General features: G+C 34.1%; 1 protein-coding gene across 1 annotated transcript; it reads right to left on the reverse strand.

Annotated features, from left to right (window-relative positions):
- Positions 1 to 22,317: 22,317 nt before the first annotated feature.
- Positions 22,318 to 23,094, reverse strand: LOC141686136 (uncharacterized). The gene has a single exon (XM_074491191.1). The coding sequence runs from the start codon at positions 23,092 to 23,094 to the stop codon at positions 22,318 to 22,320; it is 777 nt and encodes a 258-aa protein (XP_074347292.1).
- Positions 23,095 to 26,464: the final 3,370 nt, after the last annotated feature.

The raw sequence follows: 26,464 nt of genomic DNA on the forward strand, positions 1-26,464 counted from the left end.
AACATACAAATCATCATTTGGGAAGTAACTCAATTGGTAGAGCATCTATTAACGAGAAACAAATTCCATATTTTATTTTGTTGTCAATTGTTTCAAGCGGAAACAAAGTTCGAGGCTCCATTCCTCGCTTCTGCACATTTTTTCTGATTTTCTTACTTGTTTTTTAAGTTTTAATTTGAAAGTTGTAGGATTTTATCTATCATGGAAGCATGGTAAATGTAACACCCCCAAATCCGGGGTCGGGGATCCGGGTTGTCACGAGTTCCATTTCCCTTAATAACACCAAGTCTTAATAAACAATCAACTACTCCTTACTGTGACCCCATAATATACACACACGCCACAAGTTATAGTATACATATATATATATTGAATATTTTGCGACTTGGTCGCGTTAAGATATCAACTTGGTTCAATTCTTCTTGACCAGGACTTTCATGAGTGCTATGAGAATGCTCATATATTGTTATTCATTATACATATTATTTCGTGGGCTTGTTGCTCACCCTTGCTTTCTTCTTTAATCACACAACAACAGATAGACAAGATGAATAGGATCAAGCTCCCAATTCGTGAGCGGTTAGGAAATGTTCCGCAGTTTCCCGTAGGCGTTGATGTCGCTGTAGCTGAGGTAGGAACTACCAATAGGCTAGGCTTTCAACTTTTGATGTACCAGACTTATGTATCTTTATGAATTGTAATAATGGCAAAGAAATGTAAATTTATTCAGAAACCTTCTTGAGGTGTAATGGCTTATAATGTGGAATAAAATGACTTGTGTTATTTTTGGTAGTCATCTCTGAGACTATAACTTGTGGCGTGTGTGTGTATATTGTGGGGTCACAGTATGGAGTAGTTGATTGTTTATTAAGACCGGGTGTTATTAAGGGAAATGGAACTCGTGACAACCCGGATCCCCGACCCCGGATTTGGGGGTGTTACAGTAAAACATTTTTATTGATATAAAATCCATATAATACGCATACAGATCATGATTTAAATCGAAGGATCGTTTTTAACCTTTAAAAGCGATCCAAGAATCACGAGCGAAGATTCTTAGCAGCTGCACCTCAAGTGTGAAGCACTCCACCGGTATCCACCAAGAAATCGATGTAATGGAGGAGGAGGAGGTGGAGAGAATTAGGTTTTTTGTAAATTTTTAGGTTGAGGCAAAAAATAGGGTTTATAATAGTATATTTATAGGCAAAATTTTCAGCTGAAAATTTTCCCATAAAATATTTTTATTATTAACCCTTTATTATTCTCACTAATAATTAAAACACCTTTTAATTATTAATCCTTTTCTAAACACTTTAGAAATAATTCTCTCACTTGATTTAATTTCCAAAAATTAAATTCTTAATTAATAATATTAAGAACTTTTTCTTAATTAATTTATAATCAATTAAATATCATTTAATCAATTATTAAATTTGCCAATTAATTATTTATTTCATAAATAAATAATTATCAACCATTATTAATTAATTCCTCCACCATTAAATCATTCTCTTTTATGGTGTGACCCTGTAGGTTCAATATTAAGCCGGTAGTAGAAATAAATAATAATAAAACTATTTTATCATTATTTATATAAATTCTCTAATTCATTAAATATGATTAATTAATTAATCATATTTATTCTACATCGTGAGGGATACTTCTCAGTATATCGCAACTATCCGGATAATACGAATTCACTGCTTAGAATACCAAGAACATATTCAGTGAGTAGTTACCGTACAATCAATTCCTTCTATCCTGCAATGTCACGATTAAATATAAGGCATGGAACTTGTGTCAAGCCTATCTTATTTAATCACTTGCTTTCCCATTCACTATGCTTAGTTCTATTTTATGTAAATTAGAAACTCCTTTCTAATTTTATTAACTCTGGCCAGAGATTCCTGAACTAGCATAAGTGGATCAGCATTGAACATTCTTTTCCTTCACTAGAAGGGGTAGATCCTTTATTGATCATACACTATCTTCGTGTAAAAATTCCTATACCCAGTAAAGCCCTTATAATTGTCCCTGGAGACTAAGAACTAAACCAAAGCATAGTTCAGTGTACACAAGATGACTATGATGACCTCAAGTCTAAGGATACTTGTACAAGTATCACTATGTGAACAACTGTTGACACATGAGTGAACTCCATCAGTTGTTCAGCTGTGTGAGTCATGTTCAGTGAACTTATTCTATAATAAACACCTACATACTAGCTATAGTGTCACCACACAAATGTCTATGAGAACAGACATCCTTCATAATGAAGCAAGCATAGTATGTACCGATCTTTGCGGATTATTAATTACAAGTTAGTATTCCTACGACCAGGAACTGTTTAAGTTTAGAGTTATCATCTTTTAGGTCTCATTATTATGATCTCATCACAATCCATAAAAAGCTTTACTCTAAACTGTGGTATATCTTATTTAAACACTTAAAATAGATAGAGCTCGCAATAAAAACAAAACAAGTCTTTTATTAATATCAATGAAATCAAAACAGATTACATAAAAAGTTATTCCTAAATCCTCATACATGATTGGACTTAGGACATATCTCTTTCAAATATGACTTTTCATATTTTTTCTTTCCAAAAAAAAAACAATTTTGCAACTTACTGCAACCAGATGCAACCTTAAATGCAAATCAAAAAAGTTTCAATAATTTTTTAGAGAATTTACATATGTAGTTGCTTTTGGTTGCAAACCGTATTTTTTCAATTATTTTCAAAAGATTGTAAAATCGTAAATTAAAGAAAGTAGTAATTTTTGTAATTTCTCCTTTTCATTTAGTTTTTAATGCATTTCTATAACATTTTTAAGATTTCAATGTTCGATTATCTAACTAAGCCAAGGTCCGAGATTCATTTTTCATCTAACACCTTTTATTTTATTTTTTTAGTAATGTTCGAGTATTTAACTAAAACAAGGTTCGAAATTTGTTTTTTATCGACCCCTTTTATTATTATTTTTGGTCCATTTTTTTCATTTTTTTAATCCAGTTTGACGTGGAAATTTAGAGCATCTCTAAATGCTGCATTCCCCCTAAACTAAAAAGTAAAATGTGGAATTTAATTTTACACCAGGCTTTTATTTTTTCTCATCTCTGACTCTTATCTTCCCCTTTTCTGGAATTTAGATAATTTGTTTCAAGATAGGATATGTGAGGTCAATATCTAATTTTTTTACAAAAGCTCTGCAAATGGACATGTCATTCTCATATCATTAATTATATGCATTTTAAACATATTGTTGATCGTTTAAAGTAGATTACCATCAAATTATATTAGCTTACAAGTTCAACAAATTTTATATTTTATTATTTTAAAGATGCTCTACATTATGATATTTGACGTTGATAGAGTATATTTTTATATTATTTTTTTCCTCATATTTACTGTGTTTTTCATTGATTTGGATATTCATTGAATAGGTTTTGATATTTTATTGTAGGATACAAGGAAATTCTCGACTTCGAAAGATTTAGAGCAAAAAGTCCTATTTTTGAGTGAAAATAGAAGAAAATTCGTATTATTGGACTATACGGGCTGCAAATACTATTTGGGTCGTATATAGAGATCCAGAAGACCGATTTTGATGATTTTACAGTCCACGCAAATTCCACGGAATTTTCTTTAATTCAGAGATGGTCTAGTAAGGAGAATCTAGCCGTAGAAACCCAGAAACTGCAGAGAATAGACATCAACGAATTTTTATTATAGAATCCTACGGGGTATAGAACTCTCACTTGTAATGTGATTAGAATAATAAAATACTTTTATTATTAGATTAGACTTCAAATTTTATTATTATCTAGGAAGATAGTTACATATGTTGATATATACAGAGAGAGCTAGGGCTTTTCAATTTCTCCATCTCTTTCATAGCACTTTGTTCTAGCTTGGATATTGATTTCTTCATTAATCTAAAGTTTAAGGTATTCCTATCTATTCTCATTTTATTAGTATCTGTTTTTACATAGCGTTCATCATTATTTTTATTAATTTTACATCTAACATGAGTGAGTAGTTTAATTCTAGGGCGCAAAGGTAAGCCATGTTTGCACCATGAATATGCTTTAATTTGATTAGTAGTTTAATGGGTAAAAAGTAATTCTAGTCGATATGTTTTAATACTTAATATGTGTAATTGGCCAATATCATAGATTTTCTGTATGCAATATGGGTAATAGATCAGGAAATTTTACTCACTAGAGGCACACATATAATAACAGAATTGAAAGTGAGAGCGGTAGCATCACTGGATTTTTGAAAGTGTTAATGTTTGGGAAAGATTAACTTTTACTTTAATTACTTGACCCACCAAATTTCTATACTTTTATGATTAGTTTGGTGTAAACATAGTGAACCTGCATCACCATAGACCTTTAGTTAATTGATTTAAAAATGTTAGGTCCAAAAGGTACATACAAAGTGGGGATGAATGTATGTTTTTCATTTTTATCAAATTAATGCAGCGTAATATCAAAACTAAAATGAAATAAACAAATAAAGAGATTATGGGTCAATATTCTTTTTATTCAAAAGTATAAATACCCACAAGGTTTGCTTACAACTCCAAATACAAAGATTCGAAGCTACAAATATAAAAAGAACCAAAGCAACAAGCTATAAATCTAGGATTCTTCTTATCACTCTAAAAATCTAAATCTCGTATCAAAAGGTATTAAATACAATCAAAAGAGCTTTAAATAATGAGTGTTACAAGTTTTTAAGGCTTTAAATGGTGTGAATCAAATTATACATGACCTTTCCTTGTCAAATCAAGCTTTCAATAAGTGCTGAGATTATTTTGCAAGAGCTCTGCACTGTTGTAAAATTGAGAGATCCATTTATAATCTGCATTTATAGGTTTTATAGACTTGATAGATTGGAGAGAGAAGAAGGGACACATGGCTTCATAATAACCTTTCATTTTGAATTGAATAGCCTGTAATTGTACCACTTGCGTCCCTGGGAATTATCTTTTCCTTTACTTGCAACTTGAAGTATCCTTGAGTGCCTTTAGAATCATAACTGGCGACTAGGGAGTTACCAAGTACAATGCCTTAGAGAAAAGGGTGAGTTGTGACTCAAACTCCACCTAGCTAACTTGAGTTGCGATTAGAAACACTCCATAAAGCTAAGTTGCGACTAAGATGAAGTAAGTGAAGTCTTTGTACTTAGTATTTCCTTTGAGTTGCGACCAATACCCCTACTGCAAACTGACTGGCGACTGTTATCTCCCTAGTATAACCTTACTTGCGACTGAGCTCACTCTTGAGACCTAAGTTGCGATTTAGTATAATATAGAAAGCTAGGTTGCAACTTAGAAGCTACATGAGGCTAAAGACATGAGGCTCAAATCATTGTCAAGTCTTCTATTAGATATAAATAACTTCACTAAGAATCCTTGAGGTCTTCATACTGATTCTGATAACTGCTTCGAATGACTCCAACCTTAATCTTCCGATGCTTGAATATGTTAATGAACTTCAAACGGATCACTGTTGACGTCTTCTTCACTGTAGCTACCAAAATCTTTATGTATATGCCCAATAGACAATCTATAATGATTCTAGTAGAATATAGATTATTTTAAAGTCTTTTGTCCTATGTTGAGTTATCCAAACCAGTATTGTTGAGTTATACATACAGCTTCAATCTTGTTCAACAATCTCCCCCTATTTAATTGTTACACCTGACGGTCAAATAATAATGGAGAAGCCACAGTTTGGAGGATAACTCAACTAACCATAACCAAAAATCTTCAATCAACTTTCATTACTGGAATTGGAAATAATACTATCTTATATCTACCGCATCTTCTATACACATTCAGCTTCAGCAGAGACCAATTTTTTCTCTTCCTTATGTAAAGTTACAGATAGATACGTCTTCAATAATCTTCGGATCTTCCCATAAAGTACATAGAAAACATTTTAGAACTCAGAAAATCAAAACCCGATGATCTATCCCCCTAAGATGAAGAATCCCCTCCTTAGTATAATAAAGTTAGAAAAACTATTGAATCTTGATAATCTTTATAATCTTTTATATAATCTCTTCCCCTTAGTTGAGTAATCCTTCAAAGTGTATCAGAGTGGAATCTCAGGACCAAACAACCAAGTGAAAAGATTATATATTGTAACCATTTCTCACAGTGCATGTGTGTGAATTCTGTTTAGTGATCTCACATTGTGTTTCACTCCACTCTACACTCAAGTGTTTGTCACTCAGTCTCACAATGTGTCACTCACTCAAAGCTCCAAACATCCAAGTGTACCTGTGAGAAAATCCTTTTCATAGAAGATTCGCCTTCCACCTTCAAGGATGGAAACTCTCAGTCAAGAGATTCGGAAATGTTCTATCTGAGAGGGGAAACTAGGATTCTTTTAAGTGACAAAATTCCTGATATCCCTCAACTTCCATGAAGAAGTATACCTCATAAACTCGTCATATAATATTCGAGTCCTCATTTATGAGCTGCAATTTTGCCAAAGTCAAAATCATTTCCAGATTTAAATTCTGGGAAGATAACCAATGATCAATGATATGCAATTAGGGATCAAAGATTTGTTCTGAAGTGTAACGACTGGGAAATTTATGTTGTATTATATCATATTTATAATAAATTATGTGTATTAATATGTCAATTATGTGAGATTATCTGTTAAACCCTAATTGTTACGTGTTACGTGCATTCTGTGTCAATTCTGTATTTTTAAGGTATTTTCCAGATGTTTTATTTTGCATTCATAGGTTTCATTTCAAACGTTTTACGTACCAAACCACGAATTTAAAGCCAGTATTTCAAATAAAATAATGGGCCTTATTTTTCATCAAACGGCTTTTACCATCGCATTATTCTTAACATCTAGATATTTTATAAATTTTCTCGTTTTGCGAAAAATGACTTTTCCGGGCCCCATTGGGTGTTAAAAACCCCACAAAAATCACCTTTTTATTTTTATAAAATTATAGGACTTTTATTTATACCATTTCTTTGTATTTTTGCATTATTCACAATTTTGGGGAAATTTTGGCATATATATTATATATATAAAATATTTATAAATTAAATTTTAATACCCAAAAATTATGAAAATTAGGGCCAAATATTTTTATTAAATGTATAATTAGCCCCTTAATTTTATTTAGGAGTATTAATTTTTGCAGCTATAAATACCCTAATTATTATTAATTTAATTAATTAAAAATCAGAAATTATGCAATTTCCCCAATTTTCCAGAAATTAGGGTTTGGTGTTCTTAATTTCAACCGGAGATTTGATCGTGATTCCGACCTCCAAATCAGACATGTGAGTAATCAATCGAAAGCTCTTGATCTCTACTTTTTATTTCTGTCATCAATTTTGTGTTTTGTTACTTTGATTTTCAATTCGTACTTTTAGGGTTTATAGTCGAATAAGGCGTTTTTGATTCGTGAATTGTTTGATGTTTTGGTTGATCCAGATAGCTTTATCTCGAGTTTAGGAATGATTTCATATATTTATTTTGATTATATAACCCCTGGAAGTGGTTCCCGAGTTCTTGTGTTTTAGAGAATTTTGATTCTGTTTTTGTTGATTTCTGGAGGTTTGTGAGTGTTGTGGCCTATTGGAATCGATTAGGGAACTCTGTAGCTTCGATTTCATGTATTAATCGATAGGTTTGGTTGTGTTTTGGGGGAGATACGATTTTCCGGTGAAGCCACTGGAGAAGCTTCGGGTGGTGATCGGAGAAATCGAAGGAGGGATGGATAGGGGTGGTTGACGGTGTAGATGAGTTCCTGGGAGCGTCACGGATTGATTCCAGCCGAAATCGAGGGTCACAGCATTGATATGGCACTCCGGCGAGGCTACCGGAGTTCACGTCGGGCGACGGCCGGTTCCGGTCGTTTCCCCAGTTTCCGTCACCGGCGAGCCGACCCGGTTCGTGTTCTTGAAGACCCGGTGTCAACCCGGTTGGTTGACCCGGTTTCGATCCAAAATTCCCCAATTCGTTTATCTGAATTATGTTTCTGTAATTAAATTTATTTACTTTTATTTTGATAAAACAGAATTTAATTTTGTAAATTATAAAAATCAAATATAAATCAGATTAAAAATCTGAAATATTTTGTAAATAAATTCTAAATTATCTTATTAAGTTAGAAATTCGAAAATATAATTATTTATTTAATTATTTAATTATTTATTAGGTAATTATTTATTATTTATTATTTAGTTAATTCTTTAATAAATGAAATTATATAATTGGATCGATTAATTCATCGATTAAAGCGAGTGACTAAGAATTATTCGAGTAACGTTTCGAATTTTAGGAATTCAGAGTATGAGTATCGATTTATATATTTACTTTCGTTTAGATTACGTAATAATTATTAGTAATGAATAATTAAATACAGATAGTTGATTTAAATCTAATAAATTGTAATAAAAACCGTAATGTTTCGATACATATGCGAGAAATGCGAATAACTCGTATAAATACGAGTAGTGGATCGTTGAGTTGAAATATGATTTGGATAATAACTTATTTATTCAATAATTAACGTATCAGTTAATGATATCGATTATTTACTTATAAATAATCGATCTAATCGAATAAATAATGATAAGTTGTAAATATTTGTAATAAATTATGATTAATCCTAATAAGTAGGGATTAATTATTTTAGATTATTAAATAATTACTTAATAATTATTAATTAGTTATTTATTTATTAATTATTTAAAAATGATTAATTATTTCGATAATTAATCAAGTAACTTTCAATAAATCATAACATATTCATCTTAACTCCAAAACTTATAAAAAATTATATTTGACTTTGATTTTTCTTAAATAATTATTTAAAAATGATTTTAGGATTTAAAAATTTGCAATAATTATTTATATTGAATAATAAATTAAATTATCAGTGTTTAATTGATATTAATTAGACCGTTAGTCCGATTTAAGCGAAACGAAAGCCATTTGACTCAGAAAAATAAATCCTTTTCATTAAAAATAACATTAAGACCTAATTTCTTCTAGAAATTAGTTGACTTTATTAATTGCTTGATTATCAGTCGAAATGTGTGCCCAGACGAGTTCGAAAAATTCCGGAAAAATGGGAAATGAAGCAGATGGCGATCAGTGGAGCGATCAGCGAGTCGATTTTGATTCTAAAAATTATTTTAACTATAAAAATGATTATGTGCTTATGTGCTTATGTGTATTATGTGGTTAATCGAGTCTTACTTGCTTATATATAATATACAAGTCAGTCATAAGCGTATGGGTAGATAATAGGAACGAAATGAAGTCGATTCAAGATGCAATTGAAGTACAAAATGACTTAACCAGTCTATTTTGCTAACAGAAGCTAAGCCAGCAAGGCAGGTCGAGTAGGTGATAGACGAAAGTGATTTAATTGCAGTGAGTCGCGTAGAAGGCAAGTTTCTTCCCTATTCTATTTTCAGAATAGTGATATTCTTATCACGTTTGCACTCTTTTGATTCCCTTGTTTAAATTTCATTTCAACTTTTGATTTATTCTTTTCATTTGAATTCATTGTTCATATTTCAATTGTTACTCACAATTTTTGATATATTCTGGTGATTAGAATATATCAAAGCATACCGATTGTTCTGGTTGCTATTCTAGGGACTGGATAATAATACTTTGGGGATTAAGTGTACTTAATCCTAAGGATCGGGACATAACCGGATCCTTGAGACCCGACGGGATCTATATAGTGAGATATAGATCTGCACTATATCCTGGCTAATCAGCAGGGTATAGCTGCGAATTTGAGTCCAGTTTAGTTCGTTTGTATTCACCAGAAATGGCCTTCTTTCTATTCTCGCGGGGCTATATCTTTGCAGATATACCCGGGTTACGGATTCATCTATATTGCTTTAATAATGTTTATATTTTATGGACTTGTTGAGCAATTTTTGGCTCACCCTTTTTTTTTGTTATTCACCGTATTGTTTTCAGTTAAGAAGGAATATGAAACCCATCAGAACTCGAGTGGTAAAGATGTGGGTCAAGCCTCGGCATCCTCTCATACCCAAGGTGTTGATCCCAATCCAGGAAGAAAGCTTTGAGTTGCCTGAGCAGGTGGAGTATTGATAGATAGTGTGTATGTTTGAATAAAAGCTGAACTTAGTTTAAAATGAATTAGACAATGGTTTGTAATAAAGAGAGTTTGTGAGATATTAAATTTGGTTTGTAATAAAGTAGTTAGTGGTTCTTATTTTCATACTTCAACCTAAAAAATCATGGTTAGTATTAAAGAGGTTTAGTTTCATTCCTTTATTATTTGTTAATCAGATTGTACAGGTTTGGAGATTAGCTAGTAACCCCCAGACTTATACCCCGGGTTTGGAGGGCGTGACAGGTTTGGCATCAGAGCTGTAGGTTTGGTCCTTGAAAACAAGAACATTAGGATTAAGATAAGCTAGGGAGATCACATAGAATAGGAATAGTAAATAGGGAGATCAGTGTTAGGATTTAGGTCAGATTAGATTAGGAAGTATAAATCTTAGGACTATTTAGTGACCTTTTCTTTTCTTTGGTATATTATCAAATGGCATCTTCTGGTTATTCTGCATCTTCTGAGAGGACAGTCATCGGGCCAGCAGTACCAGTCATACCTCCAGTATCTCAGTATATGTTTTTTCCTCTACTACCTCCACCACCATTGCCACAGGAGCTGGTACCACCAGTACAGGGGATAGTTCATGACCCCATATTGATGTTTAATACATTTGAGTTCTTTGAGCCGATGGTTCCTTTACCAGTTGAGCATCAGTTTATACCGGGGATTGAGCAGGAGTTACCACCACCATCATTATTACCTCCTATACCAGTGCATGCCCCAGAGCCGGATGTATTTCAGATGATTCCAGTCGAGGGGATGGGAGAGCATGATGTGGATCTACAGTTAGGATTACCACAGCAGGGTGCAGGTATACCGAGGGTTCCTTCACAGGAGTCAGTAGGTCAGGTTGCTCAGCCGCATATGGTACCATACTATGAGTACAGGGTTATGAGGGATGATATGGAGTATTGGCGGGCACAGTGTCGAGAGATCATGCATTTGTTTGACCAGAGGGACAAAGGACCGTTAGCAGCCCTACGGCCAGATTACTATATGAGACAACGATTGCAGTCAGTTTTGATGAGTGCCACTTGGGAGCTTGATGATTTGACCCATGAGGGACCACTTTCTTTCGCAGAGTTTTATAGGATATTCCGCTTGACACAGACTTTGGTCCAGACACTTAGAGAGGAGCTTAGGCGTATTCCGCCTGGGTTTTGAGACAGTGACGGTTTTGAGACAGTGACTTCAGAGTACAGATGTATATAGAGGCAGCATAGTATAACCTAGTGAGTAGTGTGTACGTGTGTACTAGTAGTTTAACCTGTAGTAGTAGTTTGACCTGTACTGGTAGTATGACTTGTAGCCGTAGTGATTACCAGTATCACGAGACTTTTTGTATCAAGCATTTACACCTGAGGCTGGTGTCACACATATATATATAAACTGAACTTTTTCAAATTTCTTTTATTTAAATTTCAGTCTTTATAGTTTTACAGCATTTACTTTTACTTTATTGTTTTACCATTTTTCATATTATAATTCCTGTTGAAAAAAAAGAAAAAAAAAAGAGAAAAAGAAACAGAAAAGAAAAGAACAACTATTTTATTTGATTGCTTACATTTCCAGTTTTTTATATTCAGCAACCGTTTTCTTTATTTAAAGCATGTTGTTAATACAGGATAAATTGTTTTCTTACCTACTATCAATTGTTTATTAAACTGTTAAAGAAATATCACATGTTTTATTATCAGAAGAAGATGGCACCAAAAAGAAAGACTAGGGATGAGACCTCTAACAGCAATTCTGAAGGTCAGACTAATGAGACCATGAACCAAATGTTCCATCTGATGCAACAACAGATGGTAATGATGCAGCAGTAGATGCAACATCAATAACAGCAAATCCAACAACAAATGTTATAGCAGCCACCTGGTCCTGAACCTCAATTACCACCAGCATTACTTGTTGTTACTTTTAAGCAGTTTCAGTCAGTTAAACCTCCAGAATTTGACGGGTCTACTGATCCTATTAAAGCCACCACCTGGTTAAAAGAAATAGAGAAAGCGTTTGCACTAGTGAAGATAGGTGAGGACCAGAAGACTGATTTTGCTAGTTACTTGTTGAAAGGAGAGGCAAATTATTGGTGGGAATCTAAAAAGGCCATAGAAGGTGAAGATGTTATTGCTTGGGATAAGTTTAAAGAGTTGTTTTTGGAGAAACATTTTCCTCGTTACGTAAGAAATCAGATGCAGATAAAGTTTTTGAAACTGAAGCAGGTAAGTATGTCTGTAACAGAGTACGAAGCCAAATTTAATGAGTTGGCTAGGTTCGTCCTAGAACAGGTGGACACTGAAGAGAAACGAGTTCAGAGGTTTCAAGAGGGATTACGACCGTGGATCCGTGGACAGGTTGCAGTTTTTGAATTAACAATATATACCGCCGTAGTCCAAAAAGCCTTGATCATCGAAGGAGAAAGTGAAAGATCTCAAAGAGATAGAGGACAAGGAAGTTTCCAAGACCGCTCCAGCAGGAAGCCGGGATTTCAAGCCCGGAAAAATTTGAATTTTAAAAGGATAGGACAAGGTACACAAAAAGCAGGTAATCGTTTCCAAGCCTCCAAACAGCAGGGAATTGTCAAGGTTCCAGTGTCGTATTGCAAAACTTGTGGACGCAAGTATATCGGCGTATGTATTAAATCAAATGTGACATGTTTTAAATGCAAACAGAAACGGAACTATTCTAACGAATGTCCAACGGGAAAGACAGCAGAAATCACTTGCTACCAATGCGGAAAGAAAGGGCATATCACTAGAAATTGTAAAGGACCAGCAATGGCAGCCAGTATTCTGAAAGTATTGGCATTACCTCCGCCCCCGCCGCCGAATCAACCCAGAGCAAGAACTTTCAACATGACAATGAAGGAAGCAGTGCAGAGTCCAAGTGTTATCGCATGTACGCTTTTGGTGAATTCCGTAAGTTCAAAAGTATTAATTGATTCTGGAGCTACCCGTTCATTTATTTCTGAAGAATTTCTTGATAAATTATATTGCAAAATCGAATGGTTGGGCAAGATGTTAATTATAAAATTAGCGAATGACGACCAAGTTCCAGTGGATCGAGTGTGTCCTACGTGTGATATAGAGATAGTTGGACATCATTTTTCTGTAGATTTGATTCCTTTTAAGCTATGAGAGTTCGTTGTCATTTTGGGAATGGATTGGTTAGCGTGTCATAATGCTCAGATAGATTGCGCGAATAAGAAAATCAAATTGCGAACTTTGGAAAATGCAACGGTAATATTCATGGGCGAAAAATAATGGAAGAAATTTATCACCGTGATGCAGACTAAATGATTGCTTCGACAAGGTTGTGAAGTGTACATAGCTTACGTGTTAGATACAGAAAAAGGAAGTCCTAGAATAGAAGACATTCCAGTTGTGTGTGAGTTTCCGGACGTCTTTCCAGACGAGCTTCCAGGGTTACCGCCAGATCGGGAAATTGAGTTCACGATTGAACTAGCACCAGGTACAGAACCAGTATCGAAAGCTCCATATCGAATGGCTCCAGTCGAGATTAAAGAATTATCAACGCAACTGCAAGATCTGCTAGACCGAGGCATCATACGACCTAGTGTATCCCCATGGGGTACACCGGTGTTATTCGTGAAGAAGAAGGACGGCAGCATGCGATTCTGTATCGACTATCGGGAGTTGAATAAACTCACCATCAAGAACAAGTATCCGCTACCGAGAATCGACGATTTGTTCGATCAGCTAAAAGGAGCTACATGGTTTTCGAAGATAGATTTGCGATCAGGCTATAATCAATTGAAGATTAAAGCTAAAGATATTCCAAAGACTGCATTTCGTACAAGATATGGGCATTACGAGTTTTTGGTAATGGCATTTGGTTTAACAAATGCGCTAGCAGCATTAATGGATCTGATGAATCGGGTATTCAAGAAATATTTGGACAAATTCGTGATTGTATTTATTGATGACATCTTGATTTACTCAAGGACGGAAGAAGAGCATGCTGAGCACTTGAGGATAGCTTTGGAAATTCTGAGGAAAGAGCAACTGTACGTTAAATTCTCAAAATGTGAATTCTGGATAAAGGAAGTACAATTTCTAGGGCATATCGTCAGTAGAGAAGGCATCCAAGTCGATCCAACAAAGATTGAAGCCGTGTTAAATTGGGAAAGACCAAAGACACCGACAGAAGTTCAAAGTTTCTTGGGATTGGCAGGGTATTATCGAAGATTTGTCAAGGATTTTGCGAAAATAGCAACGCTGACCAAGTTAACTCGAAAAAGTGAAAAGTTCGTATGGAATGATAAATGTGAAGAAAGTCTCCAAGAGTTAAAGAATCGGTCAGTAAGCGCACCAGTACTAGTATTGCCAGACGAGCATGTAAATTTCGTCATTTACAGTGACGCTTCGTATCGTGGACTAGGATATGTAGTGATGCAGCACGGTAACGTCATCGCATATGCTTCGAGACAACTTAAACCTCATGAGCAGAAGTATCCTACGCATGACCTGGAATTGGCAGCGATCGTATTTGCGTTGAAGCTTTGGAGACATTATCTCTACGGTGAAAAGTGCGAAATCTATACAGATCATAAAAGTCTGAAGTATATCTTTACGCAAAAGGAACTAAACAGGCGTCAACGTCGATGGCTGGAATTGATTAAAGATTACGATATCACAACCAGTTATCATCCAGGAAAAGCAAATGTTGTAGCAGATGCGCTAAGCAGGAAAGAAAGATTGAATCGGTTAACTTCATGTGAAGAATTAGCCAAGGAATTCGACAAATTGGAAATCGAGATTCATATTCCCAATGAATCTGTAGAAGCTATCTACGCTATGACTTTCCCACCGGAGTTGCTAGAAAAGATTCGCCGCTGTCAAGAAGAAGTGATGGGTCAAGATGACGACTTAACAGGAGAAGAAATCACAATTAAGAAGGATAATGAAGGAATTTTATGCTTTGCATCGAGAATCTGGATCCCTAACATGTACGAACTAAAAGAAGAGATATTGCGAGATGCGAACAGTTTGAAATATTCCATTCATCCAGGAAGCACAAAAATGTATCGCGATCTGAAGGAAAACTTTTGGTGGCCGAATATGAAGAAGGAAATAGCAGAATGGGTGAGTAAATGCTACACATGCCAGAGAGTTAAAGCGGAACATCAACGTTCGAGCGGATTATTACAACCGTTAGACATTCCAGAATGGAAATGGGAACATCTAGCGATGGATTTTGTAGTAGGACTACCGAGGACTAGGGAAAATCATGATGCGATATGGGTAATCATTGATAGACTCACGAAGTCGGAACATTTTCTACCGATTAACGAAAGATTTTCGCTTGACAAGCTAGTGCACTTGTATCTCAAGGAAATTGTGATGCGCCATGGAGTTCCAATATCTATCATGTCTGATCGAGATCCTCGTTTCAACTCAAGATTTTGGAGACAATTTCAAGAATGTCTTGGAACTAAATTAAACATGAGTACCGCTTATCATCCGCAAACCGATGGGCAAAGTGAAAGAACTATCCAAACAATCGAAGATATGCTACGAGTTTGTGCGATCGATTTCGAAGGCAGTTGGGATAAGCATTTACCTTTGGTGGAATTTTCTTATAATAACAGCTATCACGCAAGCATTTGAATGCCACCGTACGAAGCATTATACGGAAGAAAATGCAGATCACCAATACATTGGGATGAAGTTGGAGAATGCAAGATTTTGGGTCCAGAATTAATTCAACAAACTAAAGAAAAGATTGAACTCATTCAGAAACGACTCGATGCAGCACAAAACAGGCAACGCAAATATGCAGACCAAGCAAGGAAGGATATGGACTATCAGGAAGGAGAAAATGTATTACTCAAAATATCACCATAGAAAGGATTGACCAGATTTGGCAATAAGGGTAAATTGAAACCACGATACGTCGGACCGTTTAAAATTTTGAAGAAAGTGGGAAAAGTTGCGTACGAATTAGCTTCACCGCCTCATATGCAACATATTCACAATGTGTTTCATGTGTCGATTCTTAAGCGATATAATCCTGATTCTAGGCATGTAATAGAGTATGAACTGATAGATATCCAACCTGATTTGTCTTTTGTAGAACAGCCGGTAAGAATTTTAGATCGACGAGAGAAAGTGTTGAGAAATAAATCTGTATATTTAGTGCGAGTGTTGTGGAGAAATCAAATGGTTGAAGAATCAACCTGGGAACTTGAAAGTGAAATGTTAGAGAAATACCCTCATTTGTTTTCATAGAAGATTCTGAGGACAGAATCCTACTAAGGGGGGAAGGATGTAACGACTGGGAAATTTACATTGTATTATATCATATTTATAATAAATTATGTGTATTAATATGTCAATTATGTGTGATTATCTGTTAAACCCTAATTGTTACGTGTTACGTGCATTCCGTGTCATTTCTATATTTTTAAGATATTTTCCAGATGTTTTATTTCGCATTCATAGGTTTCATTTCAAACGTTTTACGACTCAAACCACGAATTTAAAGGCAGTATTTCAAATAAAATAATGGGCCTTATTTTTCATCAAACGGCTTTTACCATCGCATTATTCTGAACATCTAGATATTTTATAAATTTTTTCGTTTTGTGAAAATGACTTTTTCGGGCCCCATTTGGTGTTAAAAACCCCACAAAAATCACATTTTTATTTTTATAAAATTATAGGACTTTTATTTATACCATTTCTTTGTATTTTTGCATTATTCACAATTTTTGAGAAATTTTGGCATATATATTATATATATATATAATATTTATAAATTAAATTTTAATACCCAAAAATCAAAAAATTAGGGCCAAATATTTTTATTAAATGTATAATTAGCCCCTTAATTTTATTTAGGAGTATTAATTTTTGCAGCTATAAATACCCTAATTATTATTAATTTAATTAATTAAAAATCAGAAATTCTGCAATTTCCCCAATTTTCCAGAAATTAGGGTTTGGTGTTCTTAATTTCAACCAGAGATTTGATCGTGATTCCGACCTCCAAATCAGACATGTGATTAGTCAATCGAAAGCTCTTGATCTCTACTTTCTATTTCTGTCATCAATTTTGTGTTTTGTTGCTTTGATTTTCAATTCGTATTTTTAGGGTTTATAGTCGAATTAGGCGTTTTTGATTCGTGAATTGTTTGATGTTTTGGTTGATCCAGATAGCTTTATCTCGAGTTTAGGAATGATTTCATATATTTATTTTGATTATATAACCCCTGGAAGTGGTTCCCGAGTTCTTGTGTTTTAGAGAATTTTGATTTAGTTTTTGTTGATTTCTGGATGTCTGTGATTGTTGTGGCCTATTGGAATCGATTAGGGAACTCTGTAGCTTCGATTTCATGTATTAATCGATAGGTTTGGTTGTGTTTTGGGGGAGATACGATTTTCCGGTGAAGCCACCGGAGAAGCTTCGGGTGGTGATCGGAGAAATCGAAGGAGGGATGGAGAGGGGTGGTTGACGGTATAGATGAGTTCCTGGGAGCGTCACGGATCGATTCCAGCCGAAATCGAGGGTCACAACGTTGATATGGCACTCCGGCGAGGCTACCGGAGTTCAAGTCGGGCGACGGCCGGTTCCGGTCGCTTTCCCAGTTTCCGTCACCGGCGAACCGACCCGGTTCGTGTTCTTGAAGACCCGGTGTCAACCCGGTTGGTTGACCCGGTTTCGATCCAAAATCACCCAATTCGTTTATCTGAATTATGTTTCTGGAATTAAATTTATTTACTTTTATTTTGATAAAACAGAATTTAATTTTGTAAATTATAAAAATCAATTATAAATCAGATTAAAAATCTGAAATATTTTGTAAATAAATTCTAAATTGTTTTATTAAGTTAGAAATTCGAAAATATAATTATTTATTTAATTATTTAATTATTTATTAGGTAATTATTTATTATTTATTATTTAGTTAATTCTTTAATAAATGAAATTATATAATTGGATCGATTAATTCATCGATTAAAGCGAGTAACTCAGAATTATTCGAGTAACGTTTCGAATTTTAGGAATTCGGAGTATGAGTATCGATTTATATATTAACTTTCGTTTAGATTACATAATAATTATCCGTAACGAATAATTAAATACAGATAGTTGATTTAAATCATATAAATTGTAATAAAAACCGTAATGTTTCGATAATTATGCGAGAAATGCAAATAACTCGTATAAATATGAGTTGTGGATCGTTGAGTTGAAATATGATTCGGATAATAACTTATTTATTCAATAATTAACGTATCAGTTAATGATATCGATTATTTACTTATAAATAATCGATCTAATCGAATAAATAATGATAAATTGTAAATATTTGTAATAAATTATGATTAATCCTAATATGTTATATATAATATAATATATAAGAGACATATATATGAGACTTTGAGAGAGAACTAACTAATAAGAAAAGAGAACATCTTATTCTTGTGTACATAACCTTGATACAAGCAAGCCTTAAATAGCCTAGTAGGATGAATGTTACAAGAAAATGGAGAGCCAAAAGTCTCTAATTAATGTAGGCATATGAATGACCAAAAGTCATCTACTAATTACATAACACTCCCCCTTAGATGACTCATAAAAATATCATGCCTCGTTAAAACCTTACTAGGAAAAACCCTATGGGAAAAACCCTAGTGAAGGAAAAAGAGTACATGTGTTAAACGAGTAATAAAGAGGACATTATATCTCCCCCTCATTTAAACATGACTATGGAAATCAACATAGATCTCGAAATTTATGCATCCCAATCTTGTGTACCAACTTCTTGAAGGAAGATGTAGGAAATGCTTTTGTGAACAAGTCTGCTGGATTTTCATATGATCGAATCTGACAAACATTAATTTCACCCCTTTGTTGAAGTTCATGGGTAAAGAAGAACTTTGGATCAATGTGCTTTGTCCTATCACCTTTAATGTAACCTTCTCGAGTCTGAGTGATGCATGCTTCATTATCTTCAAATAAAATAGTAGGACTTCCTTTATTGACTAAGAGACCACATGATTCTCGAATATGATGGACCAAAGACCTTAACCTTACGCATTCCCGGCTAGCTTCATGTAGTGCCAATAATTCAGCATGATTCGAAGAAGTTGCTGCTAGAGTCTGCTTTGTAGACCGCCAAGATATTACGGTATCACCATATGTGAATACGTAACCTGTTTGAGATCTACCTTTATGGGGATCGGACCGATATCCTGCATCTGCATAACCAACTAATTCCATTTATGAGTCTTTAGAATAAAACAAACCCATATCCATTGTTCTTGGAAGATATCTAAATATCTGTTTCACACCGGTCCAATGTCTTCGAGTTGGAGCAGAACTATGTCTTGCCAACAAATTAACTGAAAATGCAATATCAGGACGTGTACAATTGGCAAGATACATTAGCGCACCAATGGCACTAAGATATGGTACTTCAGGGCCAAGTAGTTCTTCTCATTTTTCTCTTGGGCGGAATGGATCTTTTTTCTTTTCAAGTGATCGCACAACCATGGGTGTACTGACAGGATATGCTTTATCCATAATAAATCTTTTAAGGACCTTATCAATATATGCAGACTGATGGACAAAGATTCCTTTTGATAAGTGTTCAACTTGAAAACCAAGACAAAGTTTTGTTTTGCCCAAGTCCTATGCAACCGTCTCATCAAGTTCGGCAGGAGTTCCAATGATGTTTAAATCATCAACATAGATAATTGTGAATCCTCCTTTTGTCCTTTTAATAAAGACGCATGGACAAATGACATTATTAACATATCCTTCTTTTAGGAGGTACTCACTGAGACGATTATACCACATTCGACCAGATTGCTTTAACCCATACAAGGATCTAATCAACTTGATTGAGTATAATTCTCGGGGTTTTAGATTACATGATTCAGGCATTTTCAATCCTTCAGGAATTTTCATGAATATATCATTATCAAGCGATCCATATAAATAGGCAGTCACAACATCCATTAAATTCATTCGGAGCCCTTCCAAAATTGATAAACTGAGTAAAAATCTGAATGTTGTTGAATCCATTACCGGGGAATAAGTCTCTTCGTAATCAATTCTTTGTCTCTGCGAGAAGCCTTGTGCAACAAGACGTGCCTTATATCTTACAACTTCATTTTTCTCATTTCTTTTACGCACAAATACCCATCTATATCCAACGGGTTTTATACCTGCAGGTGTTTGGACAATAGGTCCAAAAACTTGGGATACTGCATTCCACAAAATTTCTTGCTTTTCTTTTTCGAATTTTGTCTTATCTCCCCCTAATGCAGGAAAAACTGTCTCATCAAATTGACAATCGGAAAATCTTGTCGTGAATAAATCACCAGTCATGGGCTCCAAATATTTAATAATCGAGGGAGAATCAAATCCAATATATACCCTTAATCTTCTTTGGGGTCCCATTTTTGTTCGTTGGAGAGGGGATATTGGAACATAAACTGTACACCCAAAAATTTTCAAGTGAGAGATATTTGGTTCTTGACCATTTACTAGTTGTAGTGAGGAATATTTATGATAAGAAGTCGGTCTTAACCGAACTAAAGAAGCTGCATGTAAAATCGCATGCCCCCATGCAGAATTTGGTAAATTTGTTTATATAAGTAATGGTCTTGCAATTAACTGTAACCTTTTAATGAAAGACTCAGCAAGACCATTTTGAGTGTGTGTGTGGGCAACAGAATGTTCCACTTCAATCCCAATCGACATATAATAATCATTAAAAGATTGGGATGTAAATTCTCCTGCATTGTCCAATCTTATTTTCTTTATATTATGATCAGGAAATTGTGCTCTTAATCGAATTATTTGAGCAAGAAGTCGTGCAAAAGCAACATTACGAGTGGACAATAAAGTAACATGTGACCATCGTGTGGATGCATCAATGAGTACCATAAAATATTGAAATGGTCCACTGGATGGGGTAATAGGTCCACATATATCTCCTTGAATTCGCTCCAAAAATTTTGGGCATTCGATTGCAACTTTCACAGGATATGGTTTTGTTATCAATTTTCCTTGAAAACAAGCAACACGTGAAAAATCTTTGGACAATGGAACAATTTTTTTTTTGAGTGGATGTCCATTTGAATTTTTAATAATTCTTCGCATCATTGTTGAACCCGGATGGCCTAAACGATCATGCCATATAATAAAATTTCTCGGGTCAACAAACCTTTTATTAATAGTCATATGTGACTCAACTGGATTTATGAAAGTATAATATAATCCAGAATTATATGATGGGAGTTTTTCTATCACATGTTTCCTTCCTGAGACAATAGTCGTGATACATAAATATTCATTTTCATGTTCATTTGTCGTCTCAATATGATAGCCATTCTGGCGTATATCTTTAAAACTCAAAAGATTTCTTTTTGATCGGGTGGAAAACATTGCATTTGCAATCAATAAACATGTACCATTAGGTAGCACTATACTTGCTCTTCCGGAGCCTTCAATTATATCTGATGCACCTGATATTGTATTTACATTAGCTTTGGCTAATGCTAGATGCGACAAATATTTCTGATTTTTTAAAATTGTATGTGTGGTTGCACTATCCGCCAAAAAAAAGATTCCTCGTCTCTTTTAACATATGATGAGAGGCTGCTGGCCATATTTCTTCATGAAAAATAAAATATAAATCAGAAGTAGAAGTAGAAGTTAAACATCTCAAGTACTTCATTAACGAAATAAAATTACATATGCAACTGATAATAATGATTATCATAGTTCAAAGTTTAAAAATAGATAGTCCAACATAAAGAAAAAGTTCAACTAGCACGGTAAGATCTTGTTTAATTATGCTCATCACCACCAAATTTAGGCATGTTCACATCAATATCTTCAAAAAAATCACCAACTTCCATGTGAGTAAAGCCTGAAGGATCAACTTGATTGTCACTTTCGAGGTGTGATTCAAGATGGGCGATCCCCAAAGGATCATTCTGTTCGGTGAAATTAGTTTCAACATTTTTCAAAGATGCCTGATATAGGTCAAAAAAGTGTTTGGAGGTACGACATGTACTTCTCCAATGACCTTTCATTCCACAACGACTACAAGTACTTTCACCCCTTTTAACCATCGTACTTCCCTCGGGTTTCTCCTTATTTGTTGCCCTTTTCTAAAAGTAAGATTTTCTTTTAAAGTTCAGAGGATTTTGTTGATTACTACGGCCTCGACCACGCCCAAAACCACGACCACGGGCACGTCCATGCCCATGTCCACGTCCACGTCTATATCCATGCCCACGCCCACGTCCAAATGATTTATTATCTCTATATTCATTGTTAGTCACCGTATTCACTTCAGGGAATGGGGTTGAGCCAGTTGGACGTGCTTGATGATTTTTCATCAAAAGTTCATTATTTTGTTCAGCAAGAAGCAAGACAGAAATCAGCTCAGAATATTTCGTGAATCCACGTTCACGATATTGTTGCTGCAAAAGCATATTGTTGGCATGGAAAGTGGAATATGTTTTTTCCAACATATCTTTGTCGGTGATATTCTCGCCACATAATTTCAATTGAGATGTAATTTTAAACATGGCAGAGTTATACTCGCTCACACTTTTATAATTTTGCAATCGCAAGTGTAGCCAATCATAGCGAGCTTTAGGAAGTATCACCATTTTCTGGTGGTCATATCTTTCTTTGAGATCCTTCCAAAGAGTTGATGGATCTTTAATAGTTAGATATTCAGTTTTCAATCCTTCATCAAGGTGATGGCGAAGAAATATCATGGCTTTTGCCTTGTCTTGTTCAGAGGTTTTATTTCCCTCTTTTATGGTGTCACCGGGACCCATTGCACTAAGATGGATTTCAGCATCAAGAATCCATGTCAAATAATTTTTGTCGGTGACATCAAGTGCGTTGAACTCAAGTTTTGTAAGATTCGACATTATCACTAAAAACAAAAGATACCAAAATATAATGGTCATCAATATTTATACACATAAATAGAATATAATATAATAATTTATTTACGACAAAATAGCAAATAATAATCAAAAGAAAACAACTTATCAATTTATCTCGTAAAGCAGTGAATTAATGTATAACTACTTAATTTACTACATTTATTTTATTTTATTAAGTTGATATAAAACAGCAAGTTGTGTTTTATTTCTGAAATCATGAGTTGTATATATAAGCAAAATCTAACAGATGTGTTTTTCAGAAAATAGGATAAGATCATGTTGAAAAACGGATAAGAAAAATCATCATGTGGTTCAATGCTTTGGGAAAAGTGTCATACTTACTCCATTATTTACACAGTTGAATAAATTCTGCTTTATTTACACAGTAGATAGAATTCGATCTACTGCCTCAGAGAAATGAAGCTGCATATACACAGTAGATTGAATTCAATCTACCACCTCAATTTATAATTTAAGAATGCTAGGAATTTTAAATCCATGAACAAGTAGGTATCAAAGTATAGGGGTTAACGATAGATATTTACACCATGTGTATTAAGCTATGCAGTACAAGCAAATGAATACAAATTTTACTCCACAACTAGTAATACATGACTTAAAAATTGTACTGGAAGACTTATAAAAATAACAGTTAGTGGCAGAACACTAACATTAATAAACAAACAAAAGTTTAAAGTTGATTTTCATTAAAATAGTCTTAGTTTACATTTTGTATACCAAGCCATGCATGAAACAAGTACCAATATTACGACTAAATGCTAACAATTTGTAAATCACATAAAAGAAATTTAGGAGTTCAATAGTTTAGTACAAGTTCCAAAGAGAAAGCAACAGAAGCAAAGATAATTAGTTGGCATACTTACAGCACCTAAACAAGAACAGAAGAACACTATAAAAGGCCGCAAGCTGGAAATTTTCCCTTCTCCCCTTTTTATACTATTGTGCTAATAACGTGTTATATATAATATAATATATAAGAGACATATATAAGAGACTTTGAGAGAGAACTAACTAATAAGAAAAGAGAACATCTTATTCTTGTGTACATAACCATGATACAAGCAAGCCTTATATAGGCTAGTAGGATGAATGTTACAAGAAAATGGAGAGCCAAAAGTCTCTAATTAATGTAGGCATATGAAAGACCAAAAGTCATCTACTAATTACATAACATAATAAGTAGGGATTAATTATTTTAGATTATTAAATAATTACTTATTAATTATTTATTAGTTATTTATTTATTAATTATTTAAAAATAATTAATTATTTCGATAATTAATCAAGTAACTTTCAATAAATCATAACATATTCATCTTAACTCCAAAAATTATAAAAAAAATTATTTTTGACTTTGATTTTTCTTAAATAATTATTTAAAAATGATTTTAGGATTTAAAAATTTGCAATAATTATTTATATTGAATTATCAGTGTTTAATTGATATTAATTAGACCGTTAGTCCGATTTAAGCAAACCGAAAGCCATTTGACTTAGAAAAATAAATCCTTTTCATTAAAAATAACATTAAGACCTAATTTCTTCTAGAAATTAGTTGACTTTATTAATTTCTTGATTATCAGTCAAAATACGTGCCGAGACGAGTTCGAAAAATTCCGGAATAATGGGAAATGAAGCAGATGGTGATCAGTGGAGCGATCAGCGAGCCGATTTTGATTCTAAAAATTATTTCAACTATAAAAATGATTATGTGCTTCTGTGCTTATGTGTATTATGTGGTTAATCGAGTCTTACTTACATATATATAATATACAAATCAGTCATAAGCGTATGGGTAGATAATAGGAACGAAATGAAGTCGATTCAAGATGCAATTGAAGTACAAAATGACTTAACCAGTCTATTTTGCTAACAGAAGCTAAGTCAGCAAGGCAGGTCGAGTAGGTAATAGACGAAAGTGATTTAATTGCAGTGAGTCGCGCAGAAGGCAAGTTTCTTCCCTATTCTATTTTCAGAATAGTGATATTCTTATCACGTTTGCACTCTTTTGATTCCCTTGTTTATATTTCATTTCGACTTTTGATTTATTCTTTTCATTTGAATTCATTGTTCATATTTCAATTGTTACTCACAATTATTGATATATTCTGGTGATTAGAATATATCAAAGCATACCGATTGTTTCGGTTGCTATTCCAGGGACTGGATAATAATACTTTGGGGATTAAGTTTACTTAATCCTAAGGATCGAGACATAACCGGATCCTTGAGATGGGACGTAGTGCCTGGGTGCGGGCATGGGATCTATATAGTGAGATATAGATCTGCACTGTATCCTGGCTGATCAGCAGGGTATAGCTGCGAATTTGAGTCCAGTTTAGTTCATTTGTATTCGCCAGAAATGGCCTTCTTTCTATTCTCGCGGGGCTATATCTTTGCAGATATACCCGGGTTACGGATTCATCTATATTGCTTTAATACTGTTTATATTTTGTGGACTTGTTGAGCAATTTTTGGCTCACCCTTTTTTTTGTTATTCGCCGTATTGTTTTCAGTTAAGAAGGAATATGAAACCCATCAGGACTCGAGTGGTAAAGAAGCGGGTCAAGCCTCGGGATCCTCTCATACCCAAGGTGTTGATCCCAATCCAGGAAGAAAGCTTTGAGTTGCCTGAGCAGGTGGAGTGTTGATAGATAGTGTGTGTTTGAATAAAAGCTGAACTTAGTTTAAAATGAATTAGACAATGGTTTGTAATAAAGAGACTTTGTGAGATATTAAATTTGGTTTATAATAAAGTAGTTAGTGGTTCTTGTTTCCATACTTCAACCTAAAAAGATCCTGGTTAGTATTAAAGGGGTTTAGTTTCATTCCTTTATTATTTGTTAATCAGATTGTACAGGTTTGGAGATTAGCTAGTAACCCCCAGACTTATACCCCGGGTCTAGAGGGCGTGACATGAAGTCTGTGAAGACTTATTAGATTCTCCAGGACCATTAATCCATACTTGTCAGAGCATAGATAAATGTGCCCCAGATCTTAGGATCTCAACCCAAATTCAAAATCAGAGATAATGAGCCTAGGTATGGTCCAATATTCAACCATTGTTAGTGACCTTGATATGGTATAATAACGATTGATGCATCAATACCCTTCTTGTGTGTGTGAATCTCATATGTACATTGGAAATATTTTAATCAAGGGGTACTGGCTCTCATACAGATGCCCTGTTTGACAGGAGAATTTTTAATAGATGACATTCTATTGGGAGAATGCACCTAGTAACTGTTTATATGTCTTTTTTAGCTCTATATCCTTTTGAGAGAATATTGATGGGCTTATAGATGTCTCAGGTGATAAATAATTCACTTCT

The sequence above is a fragment of the Apium graveolens genome, chromosome 9 (assembly GCF_009905375.1).
Source record: "Apium graveolens cultivar Ventura chromosome 9, ASM990537v1, whole genome shotgun sequence".
Lineage (NCBI taxonomy): Eukaryota > Viridiplantae > Streptophyta > Magnoliopsida > Apiales > Apiaceae > Apium > Apium graveolens.